At 41.6% G+C, this 16,951-nt stretch overlaps 1 protein-coding gene and 1 long non-coding RNA gene across 2 annotated transcripts; both read right to left on the bottom strand.

The window, feature by feature from the left end:
- Nucleotides 1–1,138: 1,138 nt before the first annotated feature.
- Nucleotides 1,139–6,300, bottom strand: lamp5 (lysosomal associated membrane protein family member 5). The gene is made up of 6 exons (XM_010776189.1): nt 5,734–6,300; nt 5,088–5,266; nt 4,434–4,565; nt 3,920–4,016; nt 3,412–3,600; nt 1,139–2,213 (listed from the first exon to the last, which is right to left on the bottom strand). Exons 1-6 carry the CDS (start codon nt 5,792–5,794, stop codon nt 2,038–2,040), a joined length of 834 nt encoding a protein of 277 aa, XP_010774491.1. The 5' UTR covers nt 5,795–6,300; the 3' UTR covers nt 1,139–2,037.
- Nucleotides 6,301–9,040: 2,740 nt separating this feature from the next.
- On the bottom strand, nt 9,041–12,964 carry LOC104949784 (uncharacterized). Its single transcript, XR_798844.1, has 2 exons — nt 12,833–12,964; nt 9,041–12,306 (listed from the first exon to the last, which is right to left on the bottom strand). It is a non-coding gene; the product is annotated as an uncharacterized lncRNA (long non-coding RNA).
- Between the last annotated feature and the right edge of the window lie 3,987 nt (nt 12,965–16,951).

The following is a 16,951-nucleotide window of genomic DNA, read 5'->3' as shown; positions in this document are numbered from 1 at the left end:
ACTATGGACCAAGAGTAAAATGCTTTTGTTTGTGTAAACTAGAGTTTAATAACAGTGATTTTGATGAGACCACCCAGGCCAAAGTTACAGTGGGTGAAATCCAGAAGGCATAACACTAGCATACTATAATATGTGTTTTTTATCTGATCATTTGGACATACTATACTATGTTTTTTTTAATGATATTTTTTCATCATACGGTACTATTTTATTTTTTTGGACACTGTACTATGATGGTTTTTCTGTTATTTTCCACATACTGTAATTTCTCATGATATTTTTGATACTATGTCGTTTCTTGAGACTAGCCTACTCTTTTTTCTGATGTTTTCAACATGTCGTTTTATTAAAAATATTTTGGTCATACTATACTATGTAATTTGTATGATATTTTCAACATACTATACTACGTATTTTTTCCAGTATTTTTGATATACTATACTATGCAGTTTTTTAAAATTATATTTTCAAAATACTATAATATGATACTTTGCTTTTTATAGTCCCTTAATGTATAGTAAGTCTGTTTAAAATATATATTATATAATACTATACTATTCTGACTTTGTCTTTCTGGCATAGCTTTTTTGTAAACAAACATGTAGTATAGAATGACTTCCTAAAATATTCTATGATTTACTATCATTTGACTTTCTTACATGTATACGACGTACCTTCCCATGATGTTTTCATGATGCTTTTATGACATACTAGCCTGTGACTTTTTTATGACACACTATACATCGATTCTTGTTATTGATTGATTTCCGAACGAAAAGACAATTTCTGCTATATCATTTCCGTGTGAGAGAAAAAATTGAAGAAGGTCTTTGACTCTACTGACTTGACTGAGGGCGATGTGTGACGACGGCTATACTTCTGAAACAAAGAGGTGTAGCTGACAGAAATGCTCTATTTATTTTTCAATTACACTTAATCATATCACATTACCTACAAAAGTCCGGTATCAGATGACAAAATCGATGCCTCATTTCTACTGCATCTTCTTTGACGGGAGCATCCATCAGCTTTTTCAAGCAGCTGTGTTCTATTAAAACTCTGTAGTCTTGATAGATTGTTTTCCAACAAGAAATAAAATGGTGTTACACTCGAAAGATGAATACAGAATACATTCACATGTTTGTAGAGATGATTCCAGCTATTTATTTCAATGAACAGAAGAATACTGCACAAGATTGCATCAGCAGAGGTTTATGCATAGACTTTGATTCTGAAAAATATTATACACATATTACTTTTTTTTCTTTTTTTACAATAACCTCTCTTTTCATAAACACTTTCGTATAGCATTCTTTAAAATTCTCCACTATTTAGGACAGAATCTTTTCAGATGTTTTTTATATTTCTTCCCTTTTTTTGATATGTTCCATACATTAGTGTTGAGAGGTCAAACACATTGCAACTCTGAATGCCACTGTACTGCACACACACTACAAGGATTTTGAAACACTATGGCTGCATTCAAAAAGAACTAAAAGGAATTCTTGAAGAAAGACAAGCAGATACAGAACCACCAATAGGTCATGAATTATTTAGCAGCAGTTCCAGAGAGAGAACGAGAGGAAAAGACAACAGAGAGTTGGAAAATGACAGCTGAAGCTCTGGCCATTTCTGACATTTCTTTTAAAGAGAAATCAGATCAAAATATAATGTGATAAACTGTCTCAGACAAACAACCACAGACCTGAACAGAAGTCAATTATATTTTCCACATACATTCAGAAAATAATGTATGGTATACTTTCATTGAAATCTAATTACATAAGTACAGACTATGATTTTATGGCCTTAAGATTCAATTCTGCCAGGTAAATTAGGTTTTGGTGAGTTTACCCTGCAACTATATCCATGCTAGGCCCCAAGCTGTCCCATTAACTTGTGTCTTAGCTGTTCAAAAGTTCCAGTAGGCCTTCAGTAGAGGCTACACACACTTCTCCGTCAGGGTTTCAGTCCATCGTGTTAGGCCGGGGACTTCAAAGAGACAAGTCTTTCATCATTAGCTTTGGAGAGAGCTGGCTACATGTTCTTGTACATGGAGCGATCTCTGGGCAGCACGGGCTGGACCGCTGTCAGCTTCAGGTGGAAGTGGTAGACCACGACTGTGATGACGATTATAAGGGCCAAAATGAAACTCAGAATGAGGGGGAGGGTCTCCTCCAGGCGCTCCCGCTGGTCAGTGATGCACTTGTAGGCTGCAGAAAGGGGACACAATTAGCATGCTGAGGGGACAGAACATTCGTGACAAGGGTCCCAGTCCCACATTTATTCAGATTTCATATGTAACCCCTTTCGGGCTGGGTGATATTAAATATTGTTTACTTTTTAATTGAATAATATTGGGATGATCATGTCATACTCACATTTTGTCTGAAAAAGTCGAATAATAAAGAAATTATGATTTTCTAATATTAATATTTAATAGATTTTATTATTTAATATAAATACTTTTGAAGCTGAAACTAGAGAATTTGGACTTAGATTGCTCAAAATTGCTGACGAGTCAATTAATCAAGAATGCCTTTCACTTATATATTTAATTTAATGATTTTTAAATTAAATTACTAAGTAACCAAAGGAGTAGGAACGTTTTTGTTGCGCATGTAAAGAGTTTTGTCAGATGCATGGCTACCATCAGTCGCACTTTATTGCATTAAGCATCCAATGCGATGTGGCAGTGCATTATGAAAACACATTTCATGCAAACGCGTTAAAAAACAACCAGGCATGAAGTCAATGGCCAAACCCTGGCAGATTGTAGTGTGAACCACACACTCATCATGTTGCCCTTTGTAAGTCAGGCATAAGTATTGTTTGAAAGAGGTTTGACTACACAATGTGCATAGTTGTGTTGTGCACTGACGCAACTCTATTCACACAGATGCTTCTTCTCTCATTTCTCCTTTTTCGATGTTGTGCTTAGTTTAAGGGCATGTTGGCATGCACGCATCTTTGTATGTCTGTAAAGGGGACAGCTAAACACAGCTGGCTGTACAGTGCGTGGTTTAAAGTTGAATGTGTTCCTCCCTGCGGACAGCAGTAATGCACACAAGGAGGGAGGCAGTGAAGCAAAGCACAGCCTAGTTTACAGCAGCTCAGAGCAAATGATTCTTCCAAGGTGATTGGTTTCAGAGGACAGCAAGGTACATTGGGTATAGTCTATAAAAGCTGCACTGAGGTAAAGGATATGACTGCACTCATAAAGTCCTGAGGTCTCCCCACCCCTTATCTCTTTCTGTCTCTTTGTGTCTCCTTTGTCTCCCTTGCATTACCACCTTCTTTTTTTCTCTTGTTCCCCTGTGTCTGAAGCCATGATAGAAATGTATGTGTTTCTCATCTTTATCACAGTGTGTGCAGCGCTTCTCATAGAGATGCAGTGGTGTATATTCTTACCTTCGCTGAACATGAAGTCAGAGGCGATGTCGAAGGGCTGGATTTGGACGTCATACATAGAGACGGTGATGCCCTTCTGGTGGTCGCTTGAGATGAGGGTGAGGGTCTGCTGAGCTGCACACACATATGACTGCCCGGCGGGGGTCACCAGGGCAGACAGGTGGTGGGTGCTGGCTGTGTGCTTTCCCGCTGGAGAGAAAAGATGGGTCAAGAACTCATATGAATTAAGAATGAAGGCACTGTAATGTAAATGCACCTGTGGACGGTTTTAAAGCCTGTCATTTGCTTTCAGTGGGGGCCTATATGTGAAAATGATATCCCATAATTTTCCATGATTTAAAAATAAAATAAAAACCAAACAGTTGGCAATGACATTTTTGAAATAAAAGAATCAATTGTAATTGATTTAGAAAGTTGTGTAATAATATAACTAAGCTTTGTTTAATCTTAAAATTAAATGTGAAATGTGCTGAGTAGCAACTGTACACGCGCTCGGCGGGGGACTCACGGTTGTACGCGTTGATGAAATGCGATGTCTCAGAGGAGTCATAGACGAACTGGACCTTGCTTATCTTCCAAATCTCAATGTCTTTCTCACGGAGCTCCTGTAACACACACACACACACACACACACACACACACACACACACACACACACACACACACACACACACACACACACACACACACACACACACACACACACACACACACACACACGCGCGTCAAATAGGCTTTCCCCCTGCATGAAGAGGCCGCGTTGGCCTTCAATCAGAAGAACAATCCATCATGACGAGGCTTTTAATTTATTTTATTTGACTTAATTCAGGAAACAGGCTTCAACGAACACGATTCTTGCATCATGATTAATTTCCCAACCAAAATAGGATTCCAAGTGACATCACATGTCTAAAAGCGTATATTTAGTGTGGGTTGGCGTTTTGCTATGTTTCCAGGAGATGCTTTAATTTGTTTTAAATTGCATATGGTACAGTATGCATCATTGTCGTTGACTCGCCCACCTTAGAGAAGTAGATGCGGAGGGTGTAGGCGTTGTTCTTCCAGGATATTTGGATCTCTGACTCCGTGCTCCCACATGTCCCCTCGATTTCTGCACCTCGGGGCAGAGTGAACGCCGCCTGCTCCGTGATCAGCTGCAACACACACAGAAAGCACGTGCAAAGAGTTAACAGATGGGGACACATTACGGATTAATGTCGCTGGTTTTAAGCATTCCATTTTTACGCACGACTGAATAGTGTAACCCAATATGCAAACAGCAGCGAATAATTAGTAGTTTTTATAAGCAGAAACAATAACGAGTCAAAATATATAGAATGATTTTAGATTTTTAGTTTGATATTTAAAACAATATTTTATTTTCTTCTTGATGGGTTTGACGTGGTCAGCACAATTAAGTTTCCCATTACAATTCTAACGTGCATTTTTTCTTATAAGCGCAAAAAACCCCGCAATTGAAATAAACGGCAAAAATATTTTGCATGTAAAAAAAGGTGTTGTGCTCTAACCACCTTTACGCACGACAAGCAAACCTTGTCATGTATTCAGCATAAAGCAATATTTTACGCAAGATTGCTTGAAACAACCATTGCGTTTATTATTTTTACTAAATCATGCACATCCACGTGTATTAATATTCACGGGGGATTCCTTACGTCTATCCCATTGAGCGCGAGCACGTCATATGGCACGAGGAATCTCACGGCGAACTCCACCATCAGGCATGTCGTGCCGTTCTCCCGGACGGCGAAGATGGCTTTGTCCGGGTTGTTGGAGAGACCGGAAAGGTTCTCCCCTTCCTGCTCCGCCAGCACCACGGACAGCGCCAGCACACCTGGCAACAGAGCCGCACAGAATATTAAGAAGTCGCAGGTGGGGCTAATTTATATCTGCGGGGCATCATAAGGGGCACACACATCCCAACACATGCACAATCAGCAGATACAGCGGCATAATGGTCATCATTTAGATTCAGCTCACATCTTTAGATCACCACTGTTTCCTTACGGCAAAGTCAGGTAAAAACCCCGGAGAGGGAAATCTGCAGTATCAGGGGAGCAACAGCACGCCACTGGCTGCAGTCTCAACAACGTCAGAAAGTGCTGAACACGTTGAACGACTTTTATATTCATTTAAGGAAGAAATAACATGTGAAATTTGCCACACACATCGACTCTGTCATGCCTAAACACGCGCATAATGTGCATACGCATACACGTACACACACACACACACACACACACACACTCACTGCAGTGAAGAGTCACGACAGCTGCACACACACTAAACACACTCCCTTACCGAATACAGCGAGCAGCAGAAGCCGGGCGCTCTCTGTGGTGCTGAAATCGAGTCGTCCCATCGCTACCAGCTTTCCCAGCACTGAAAAAAAGGGGCTAAACTACTGGGCAGCCCGTGCTGAACCCACGACAAGAAGAGAAAGAAAGACAGAGAGGGGAGGCGGGAGAGGAAGGAAGGAAAAGAGAGAGAGAGAGGGGGGGATGCCTCCACTCAGCACCCAGCAGTCACGCTCAGATCATCCTGAATGCAGCAAAAATTGTCTCCAGGTTGGACGTGAGATCCGGTTTGCTCTGCAGGAGCAGCCGGCTCTGAGGAGTTTTGGCCGGCCAAACAGAGTGCCTTCTCCAAGGTTGAAGGGGTTTAACCCAGTGACAGCTGCAGGACTGAGCCCCTTCTGCACATCATTAGCATCAGGATTAATGATCGTTCTTGAAGAAAAAGTTGGAAACCTGAATTACTCTCTTGTAAAGAAGGACTCGGCATGCAGTCTCGCTTATCCCCGCAATGCTGTAGTGTCCATCTCTTTGCAGCAGCTGTAGGTTGGGCTGAAATGATGTATGTCTAGAGGGTAATGCCGACAACACCCCCTCCCTCTCTGCCTCCTGCAAACTCCACTTCTGCAAGGTTGCAGCTGAGTTAGTGAGAATGCTACACAAATCCTTTCATCTAATATGGAGACTTTAAATATTATAATGAATATATGTTATAAGTATTATTCAACAGAGTGAGATTTTATACAATTTTACAAATACACTTACACATTTTGAAAATTCTCAGAAGTTATACAAGTTAAACTGGCACTGGAACCACATATTTGTTGTCTTGCTGTACCAATGTTGATTTGATAATGAATTTATGTTCTCTCTGTCACACTCAGGACATAGTTCATTTCAGAAAGTGACATTTTATTTACTGTTAGCCACCAATAAAATCATTAAAGATGACATAACATCTTACATAATTCAAGAATAATATGATAACAGAAACATATGAAATATTAGCACAACATGAGTAAATGCTGAATTGACTAATTGTGTATTTATTATCACCCTTCCACCTTCCATGGAAGCCCCGCCCATTCTGTAAGGGCTGAACCATACACACTGAAACTGGAAGTTTTACATCGCGTTTCACTCTGTGGCTGCAATATCCTCCTGGCAGGAGCTGGCATCTACGCACGTTTGGGCAAAGTGTTTTAAGTTGTATGTAACTAGGTCTAAAAGTAACGTTAGAATCTTGACATTAGTGGCAAAACACTTTCTACGCACAGTGGCATTTTTATTTAAAAATGCCAAACTCGCAATTGACCGAGCTGATGCTGTCAATGCTGGGTTTACTGTCCACTTGGGGGTGTTTTCTGCACTGAGGAGAAGTTTCTGATCGCGGAATCCGCCCTGAAGCCAACATGGGACTCTCCTCCAACTCTTTTGGGTTCTTTTTAATCTCCAGGGAGGTGAACCGGCGCAAGAGTTTGTTGCTCAGCGCCGAGAAGGTTGTGTTTGAAGTAGTGGAAGTTAGTGCGGTGAACGGAGGAGGTTCAGCCCTGCAGGGAGACGCCTCGCGCCTCCTCACGGTTCTGGATTTACGCACAGGCACTAGTGTTCGGTCCGGAGGTGTGGGTCTGAGGATACTAGTTGGCAGACTACACCTTTTCTCATAGTAGCTGTCGCAAAATCTGCGCACACCAAACTCTAATGTTTTAGATGTGTCTGTCACTGAGTCAGCCTCACTTTTTTTGGAAGGAATGGGAGACAGTAGGATGCCCAGGGCGGAAGGCGCGCTGGGTCTGTGGATGTTTCCGCTGGGAAAATATGATGTTTGATCCTCACAGCTCAGTTTAGGTAGGGGGAGGTGGTCATCGCCAGTTTTAGGATGCGTAAAGTTGTTGTGGTGGTATGAAGTGCGCGGAGGGGTTTCAGGGGTTAGGACTCCGGAGAAGACCAGATGTGGAGGCGAGGAGGAAGCGTCCTGCTCTCTTTCAAACTCCTCTATAGAGTCCATCGACGGCAGCCGACTCTGCTTTACCCGAGGCCTTGTTGGCCAACTCCAATTTGGAACCAATAAACAATCAGCATGATCACATGTTTGGAAGTCCTCAAGTTTATTCACTAAATGTCCAACTCTCCTTCCAAACGTGTCATTAACATCAGGACTTCCCAAACTAAGTCGCGGCTGCGCATTTCCCTGAGCTTCCCGGTTCTTCTTGAAACTGTTTGTGAGCGCAAAGACGCACTCTGTGTGACCGAGAAACTTCGCTACTTCAACTGCAGAGTTTCCAACTTTATTCTGCCTGTCTATCCGAAGACCCAGCCTCTTGAACGATCTCACCAGAAACTCTACCACATGGGAGTGCCCTGAAACTGTGGCATACATTAGCGCAGTGTTCCCCCACACGTCCACAACCTCCGGGTCTGCATTGTATCGGACCAGGATCTTCACAGCGTCCAGGGAGCCTTGCTCACAGGCGTAACTGAGCGCGGTGCGCCCGGTTCCGTCAGGACAGTTCACACTGGCGCCTTTCTGCAGCAGAAGCTCTACAAACTTACACCGAGTGTGGCCATCAGGCAGCAGGATGGAGGAGATAAGGGGCGTCTGTGCGTCCTCTGTTTTGCAGTCCACAATCTCCCCATCCAGCGCGTCCAGAACGAACCTGGCCAGGTGGACTTTATCCTTGGACATCGCCTCCAGGAGGATCGTTGTGCCTGTTTGCTCATTGGACTTTCCCTGAGCCTTGAGCATGATTCTGAAATGGGCTTCTCATCAGATAAAGTTCAGCTATAAAGGATATGGAGCAGGTGTGGAAACCTCTCCTAAAAACGGGACGAGTGCTGACAAAAACAACACATCACCTCTGTTATATAGTGAAGAGGGCAGCCACGGTGTTGCCAGGCAACGCAAACATAAACCCCGCGCTTTGTTCGTCTTTCAAATGGAAATACTTTGCTTATAATGACAATCAACAGCCTCACGAGTGGATCTGCGATGTTGAATGATCCTGCACTTGTTGAATGTGATTAGACCGCAGTATTCATTGTCTGGAAAATAAGTCCGCGGGCGTTGCACGCTAATAAAGTATGACACCACTTAAAACATGTTCCATTCAAAATGATTCTGAAGGGAGAAAGAGCTTAAACAATCTTGGATCTGAATAATGTTTTAATGATGGGTCAAAGAAAATATGAAATATCAATAGTGTTAAGCACTACTGTATTCAAAACACCAGTAGGCCTATATAAACAGGAGGATTATATTCTGACACAACAACAAAATATGCTTGGATGAAACAAAAATGAGCCTCTTCATCATGTCCCGTTTTACACCTGGATTTATTGGTACACATACTATAAAACAGTATTAAAGGAGCTGGATAACAACAGTATTTTCATTGCTTTAAGTTCAACAATACAATATAAATACAAAAACACGCACAGAATGGTTTGTTGACAAGCTACAGTTCAAATAGAAAACAAAGAGGAGATACAGTAGAAACTGAGGAAATGAAATCGGTGACTCGCTCTGCAAAAATAATCGGCTTTTTGACGAACTAGAGAGCCAAAGGTTACATGTAATCACACAACAAAAACATTCCACTAGTGCAACAAAGCCTCTAACAAACATAATATTCTTAAACTACACATTATATCTAATATATATAATATATATATATATTCATTTATTTATATATATCTTCATATAAATAACCCCTTAATTTGGCATTTTATCATTCACAAAATAATGTTACCATCCTAGCAGACACTGAGTGGCACATTTGAAAGCAATGGAATACAATTTAAAAGCACTTTTTGACTTGTTTATCTCTGCACTAGATATGTGGTGTGAGCTTTACACTGTGTTGTGCGGTGCAGTCAGGGCAGACTGGGAGACGGAGACAACAAAGAAAACCCAGTGGTTGATAAATGTCTTTCCCAACATCCCACAGACCCACTCTATCCCAAGCCCTTGTATGACAGAACACAATTGGTCAAAAAGTAAATTAAACTACATACATTCCAGTATATACAAGAAAATCCCATCTACCCTATATGTGTGTTACAGCAGGAAATATATTTTAAATAGGGCTTAATACCTCGAGGTGCTTTTATCCTCATGTTTTTTGTGTCATCATTATAAAGACTTTTGGTCCTCTTTGTTAGTGGTATGCCCTGCAATGTGACTGCCAGGCATCGTCATATGTGCACAAATACTACAGTACCCACAGTATTACTTTATAATCGTACTTCAGCTCACATTTCATTCCCTGTGGGGGCTTTTTGTCCAGCAGTGTCACCAAGACTGAAGAAAATAGTGCTTCCTCAAGTTCTCTGTAGTGCCATAAACAGTAAGGGAACGTGTGGGGGACACAGGCCTGCTCTGAAGTCCCTGGTGTGGAAAGTGTGTGGCAGCCATGTCACAGGCTTTGTTACAAATCTCTTTTAATGACTCAGTCTGACATCCCCTGACTGAAGGCGAGCAGGGAAACGTTGAGGATTACAAGCTGAGGTTGCTAACGTGCAGTCAAGAAGCTATTAAGGGAGCACTTCACTTAAACACCGCTTTAATGAGGGGGACACTGACTAGGCCAGATGGCTTTGACTTCGCTCTGCAAAAGTTCTTGTCCGATGGTGATGGGCGACTCAATTAAAACAATGTATTACAGCAGAATGAATGTGCTGCCACACATTGACACATTTTGCTACATGTGTTTTAAGGACTTGGCACAATTTCACAAGAGTTTCGAGTGCAAAACTCTCCACAACTTTGCCCACTTTTTTTACATGTGTAAGTTTTCAATCTGCTTGTTCATATTGTAAGCAACATGGCCAGGTGTTGTTAGTTACTGATCTGGTTTAGAAGAAATAACAGTTTTGAACCTTCCTTCTTTTATTTGCCTACTTCGTCAACGGGCCTCTTTTCTGGGTAGTTTCCACAGTTAACAGTTCTCCGGTTGTTCCACTGCCTGCCTCCTGGGACAGTGACAGTTGGCTGTTTTGCTGAGATGTAGATGCTACTGTAGATACTCTCTGGTATACAGTGGTGCAGTGTTTATGTCTAGGGCTCTTAGGCCTTTTGCCTTGACAATGTGGGTGCTATAGAGCTTGGTTTAGACTATGGAGCCTCTGTTTCAATGTAATACCTTCATGTTGTTTAGTCATCCATCATTAAAGGCAAAACAAATAAATCATTTGGGTAACTATTACTGTATCATTTCCCTCTATTTCTTTTGGTCACGGTCATAATTGATTTTCGGTATTTTCTACACCTTAAGCTTTAAGGGAATCATGTTTTGTATAGTTTGCATAGTATATGTGATTTTGAGCCCAAAATTAGGAGCATTACACTTTGGGTTTTGCAGGTATGAACTTGTGATGATTGAGGGTAATTGTAAAAATAAATAAAAATGACTTTAGCATGTTATTTTCAAGTAAAACACAAAAGGTACACAATCTCTAGGGTATAGCATTTAAAAACAAAACTTGAGTGGGGAAATGGGCCATAATCAAAGTGAACATCTCTCCATTGTGATCCCTTTATAGTCTTTTGACGCAGCAAAGATAATAAGCCTTTTTATAGTCGGCTGTAACATTGTCGGACAACAAAAACGTCAGTAACACATCTTTGTGAAGTTACACAACTTGCATTGTAGGTATAGGTGACACGTGGCGTTTGCTACTCCTTCATACAGTGATTTTCTTTTTTAAAAATACATTCTTACTGAAATACAGAAAACCTACAGTAGTGCACTGCTACATTTCCCACATTGTTATAATGGCCTACACATACAAAGTGCTCAGGACAGGACTGGTGTGTAGCGTACAGTGTATTTCACAACGTTTTTTCATTTGTGCTGAAATGACATTAAATCTTAAACATATTCTTTTCGCCTCTTCGCGCCGTTTCTGGAGCAGTTAATCGGGTACCATTTTCAAAGAAAGAAAGAAGGAAAAAAGTATAAAAGGGAATGGTTATCCACCTCCCGTGAGTGAAAGTGTTTGTGCATGTGTTCTGTGTGTGTGTGTGTGTGTGTGTGTGTGTGTGTGTGTGTGTGTGGTTGAGAGTGAGTGTGTGTCCACCCATAGCTGCAGCTTGTGTTGCCCGTAGGATTCAGAGAGCGTTGAAGGTGAACATTTCGATCTACAAACAGTGGAGGAGGGGATACGTCTGATTCTGTGTTATTTGCTTCCGAGGTAACATTTCCTCTCCATATAAGTGGTTATACCCCCTGCCAAACAGTGAAGAGCACCAATGGCTCAGTGTTGTAGAGTTGGTGGGTGAGGTAAGGATGCAGAAACTGATTGGTGGCAGGGCTACTGTGTTTGTTTGTTTGTTTGTGTGTGAAAGATGACAGAAAGTAGAGAGACAGTGATGTAACCAGGGTTAATGTCTCTGGGTTGTAGAGGGCTATCAGCGGTGCAGTGTTTCTGCACCTGCATGTTTGTGTGTGTGTGTGTGTGTGTGTGTGTGTGTGTGTGTGTGTGTGTGTACATGTGCCTCTGTCTCATTCGCTCACACCACCGTGGCAGGTCTGCGGTCCATCTCCTCCTCCAACTTCACCATCTGTTGCATGTCCTTGGCCTTCGAGGAGAACAAAGAAAACACCGTTAGACACATAGCTACAGAAAATGACAAATAATTTCCTTGCGTACTTTTGCACGCAATATAAACCACATGCTTCGTAGGAGTGAAGTTAAATGGATGCCACAAAATGTCTGCAGTGGGACAATGTGCGTTCACTTCCATTCATCATTTGCTTTCATACTATGTGACAGAGGGGCAGGCTGGGAGCTGGCTGTTTTTGCTTAGTAATAGCTGGTGAGTCATGGTGATAAATGACTCAAGCTGCTCGTTGGCACTGCTGACACCCTGAGAGCTGCAGAATACAAATGGGGGGAAAAGGAGAATCTCAAAATACTAAGTAATTCTTTCTTTCTTAATCTTGCAATCTCTTCCAAGGCAGACCTGTCGTGTAACAGTTACCTGCTTTAGTCAGAAGGGATTTCATTCTTAACATAACATAGGTAGAAGGAAAGCTGATCTCTAAAGGATGGAGTGACAGTAAGGTGGTGTCAGGGGGAGAGTTGAGTGAGATGGAGATGCCTACCTTGAACCTGTTTGTTTGCATGGTGTGATTTCAAAAGCTGTGCCGGAAGAAGCAAATCATATTAAAAACAAATGAATTTGTGCAGACATGTAAGACATGTACAGGTGATGACAGTGTGGCAGATGGACAAATAAAATGGAAAGATGCATTTATGATACCTTCATGAGCAAAGTGACCTTCACTTTTTTAGAGGTTACAGTCTTTTAAGTGTAACCTTTAAGCAACATTATGTAACAAATACATCAAATAACATTTAAATAACAGCTTAAAGAAATTGGTTGGTGAGCAGGTTGTATAATCTCTCGGTAGAAATGTGTAACGCTTTACTACCACCTAGTTCAGGGGTTCCCGAAGTGGGGGTCGCGAGACCCCGAGTGGGGGTCGCGAGACCCCGAGTGGGGGTCCTGAGATGATTACAAAATAAAAATGGAAAATTAAAAAAAAAAAAATTATAAAAAAAAAATTGATTACCGGTAATTTTTTCTATAATTAATTTTTTTTTTTAATTATTAATAATAACGTTTGCATAGACATTTTCAGGGGCGGACTAGTGAGACAATAATGACACTCCCGCGAGAGTGCGGAAAACTGAAATTAATTCACTAGCACCCCCCCCCCCGTCGACAGGGGGTCGCCAGTCTCTGGCACTGTTATTTTGGGGGTCGCGGGCTGAAAAGTTTGGGAACCTCTGCCATAGAACAATATCACAATACCCTACAGCAGATGTGATAAATATGACATAAAACCATAACAGATGTCTTTGTGTCTGGTGTATAAGAGAACAGAGATAAGGCCTGAAAAGAACAATACTGAATCAGAGGAGCGGATCCCTCTCCAACGCAGCCTCTGATCAGCTTGATGTGATTCAATCCAGCCTGGAGTAGAAGATGTCTGACCTCCAGACTCTTTTGGGACAGGTTTGGTGCAGAAAACACAAACTCAGGTTGGAAATCTGACAAGGACATGCGAGCCCCAAGTCCCCCCAGGCTGCTGTGTGCTGACGGTTTCAGTGAGATGGAGGGGGATTAAAAAAATGGCAGGCTGATGTTAAGATAAATCTATTTTTGTCACTTTGATTTTTGACTTCATCAGTGTCAGATTAGGACACTGATGACAGCCATTAAAGCTGACAGATGTGTGCAATGATCAAAGCATCTGTATGAAGAGAGTGCATGCGTGTCTGGACACTTTTTTGTATGAGTTTTAAACTCTCTGTCTTCATGTGTTCTCCTTTGTTCTCTCACACTCCACATTTTTCGGTTCTCTTGATCATGATCTTAATAATTCAAAGTGTTTCCTTTCATTTTAAGAAAACGTACACATTTTAAATGTTAGGGAATTCGCAAGCGATTGATGCATCTTTTATGACATTAAATATGAAGTTGGAGCAACAAGAAAATAATCTTAGGTTTGGTATAAAGAGTGTAAACAGGACATCTAATCTTCGCTTAAATGTGACGAAAGCCGGCATCCTGTTAACTGTGGCAATTAGAAATCGTGTTAACTCAGCAGATATCATCAAATTGATCCACCATGGAATCATATCTAATCTACGGTGGAACTATTTAAAAAGTGATGATAATGATTTGACTCATTTTGCAATTGGGATATGATAACTTTTTTTGTATCCTACTTCATTTAATACATATACAAACTATTATGGCTTGATATTAGCGAATAGGCCATATTTGGCTATAATTCATATTTATTGATGAACTCTAATTATTAAATGCTTGACTTTCCAATTTTAAATAATCAAATGATGAGGCATTATTCAGTTGTATCTTCACTACACATGCCAGCTTTCTCATTTTACAGACAAGCACTCTTGAGTAAAACTCTAAATGTGTTGGTGTGTAATGCTCCAGCTCTCCAGGCCCAGGGCTGTTTATCACTTGGGAGCTATGAGGTAAACTGACAGTAGCACTAAGTCAGCACATCCGCAGGCCCTAGAAATAAAGTACTGACATTTTCTTCGCTGTCAGCTCGTAAAATACCTCCCGTAGAGACGGTGATGCAGTTGTGGATATTTGACCTGGGATCAGAGACTCCCTGGAAGGGATTCAAAGCGGAGGACCAGGGATGGTGTGATGATGAAAATGCTTTTGTTTTGCAGAATATCAGAGGAAGAGCTGATAGTGGTATAAATGCAGGCCACCCACACACACATGTCCTCATTGTGTTCTTCTAACAATGTCTTTTCTGACCTCATTGTCAACTTCACAAATATCAAGAACTGTTTTGTGTGTTCGTTTTTCTATGTGCCAGACAGGAGTTGAACAGAAGTGGAGCTGCTGGTTCAGTCAACAGAACTGCACACACACACACACACACACACACACACACTTTGATGGTAATAGAAACAGGCAGGTCTCCCACTCCTCAGAAATCCATACTGACTTGCATGAACACAACATTTGCCTGAAGCACACACATGTACCCACACATGTACACACAGTTGGCACACACACACACACACACACACACACACACACACACACACACACACACACACACACACACACACACACACACACACACACACACACACACGGCCCCCTAGCAGCACATCATGAGGATAACACACTGGGCTGAACAGCCGGCCCAGGCCATGCTGACAATTTGGGCCCCACTCACCCTACAAACCTGTTGCTAAGCGACTCTGTCTACAAATACAGGGGGAGGAGAGAAGAGGAGGTGAGATGAGAGGAGAGGGGAGTGAAGGATAAGAGGAGAAGTGAAGAGAGGAGAGGAGAGAGGAGAGAGGAGAGAGGAGAGTGAAGGATAAGAGGAGAGGAGAGGAGAGGAGAGAGGAGAGGAAGTATAGGGAAGGAAAGAAACAGAAAAGAAAGGGGAAGACAAATATAAGTAAAAGGAAAAGAAGAGGAAAAGAAGAGGAAAAGAAAAGGAAAGGAAAGAAAAGGAAAGGAAAGAAGGAAGGAAGGAAGGAGAGGAGAGAAATGAGAGGAGTTGTAAGCATCAAGTGTTCCTTATGCTCTTTCTTTGTATGTGTTGCTGAATGTATTTTCTCTGGTGCTGCAGTCGAGGGAGAAAACTCCTTTTATTGTTGATGATTCCTCCTTCAGAATAAGAATGACACAATAGGGTACTTAAGATCAGGAATGGGAGCGATAGCAGAAGGATTATAGGATGATGGTGTCATGGGAATGTGTGAAAAATCACTGTGTGTGAAAACACTTGCAGAAACAGGATGTTGATCTCAATAATAGCACATGCCGAGCGAAACCCAAACGCGTCCAGGTCTGTGGGAAACGGATGTTCAGCAGTTTGAAAGAATCTCATGTGGACCCTCGACTTCTCGGCTCAGCGCCGTCAACACGGCAACTGTTGAAAAATGACCAACCACCATGCTGTGTGAGGGTGCTGCTGAAGTGAGAACTATCCGAGGTGCTGAATCAACTAGTAGTCACCCACCCACACACACACACACACACACACACACACACACACACACACACACTGAGGTTTTATTAAACTACCATTGGTTCAAGAAGCAGTTGTATGATTAAAGCATTTCAAGATTTAACCCAGACTGAAACGAATCAGACTATTTCTATCATTTTCTCAATCTAATCTTAAACATTCTCTCTTTCATCTTTGGTAATGAAGGTTCCATTCATTTATGTGCAAAATATTGGTTGAATAGTAATTGCAAGTGAGCCGTTCATAAAAAAAAAATCGTATTAAATGTTAATGACTCCTCACCGAGTTTTAAATGCCGAATCGCCATTTCTCTTCTTGTACGTGTTTCAAATGATTTGTCCATACTTCTTGAGACTTCACCTTCTTTACTCAGAGAATCCTGGATATTCTTAAAGATCAAACTGAACTATAACAGAAGCTTTTAAAGCATTTTATTCCCGAGCCTCTGAAGCAGACGGGTTAACCTCTGTCCCTCCTGTTGAGTGATTCAGAAGTCAGCGGCCGACTGACAGCTGAACAGCTCAGGTGACAGGAAGAAGCAAAGGCCAGCCATTGTGGACTTTCCCTCTACATTACAGAGTGATTGAAATGAACGTGTTCATTGATGAAGACTCATTCATAATCACTCATAATTGAATATGGACCGGCTGACTCGTCACCATCCTTTGTGGCTTT

Source organism: Notothenia coriiceps, unplaced genomic scaffold (genome assembly GCF_000735185.1).
Source record: "Notothenia coriiceps isolate Sejong01 unplaced genomic scaffold, NC01 NC01_scaffold00016819, whole genome shotgun sequence".
In the NCBI taxonomy this organism is placed as follows: domain Eukaryota; kingdom Metazoa; phylum Chordata; class Actinopteri; order Perciformes; family Nototheniidae; genus Notothenia; species Notothenia coriiceps.
The sequence above is the reverse complement of the archived record's forward strand: the minus strand, read 5'-3'. Positions and strand labels throughout refer to the sequence as shown.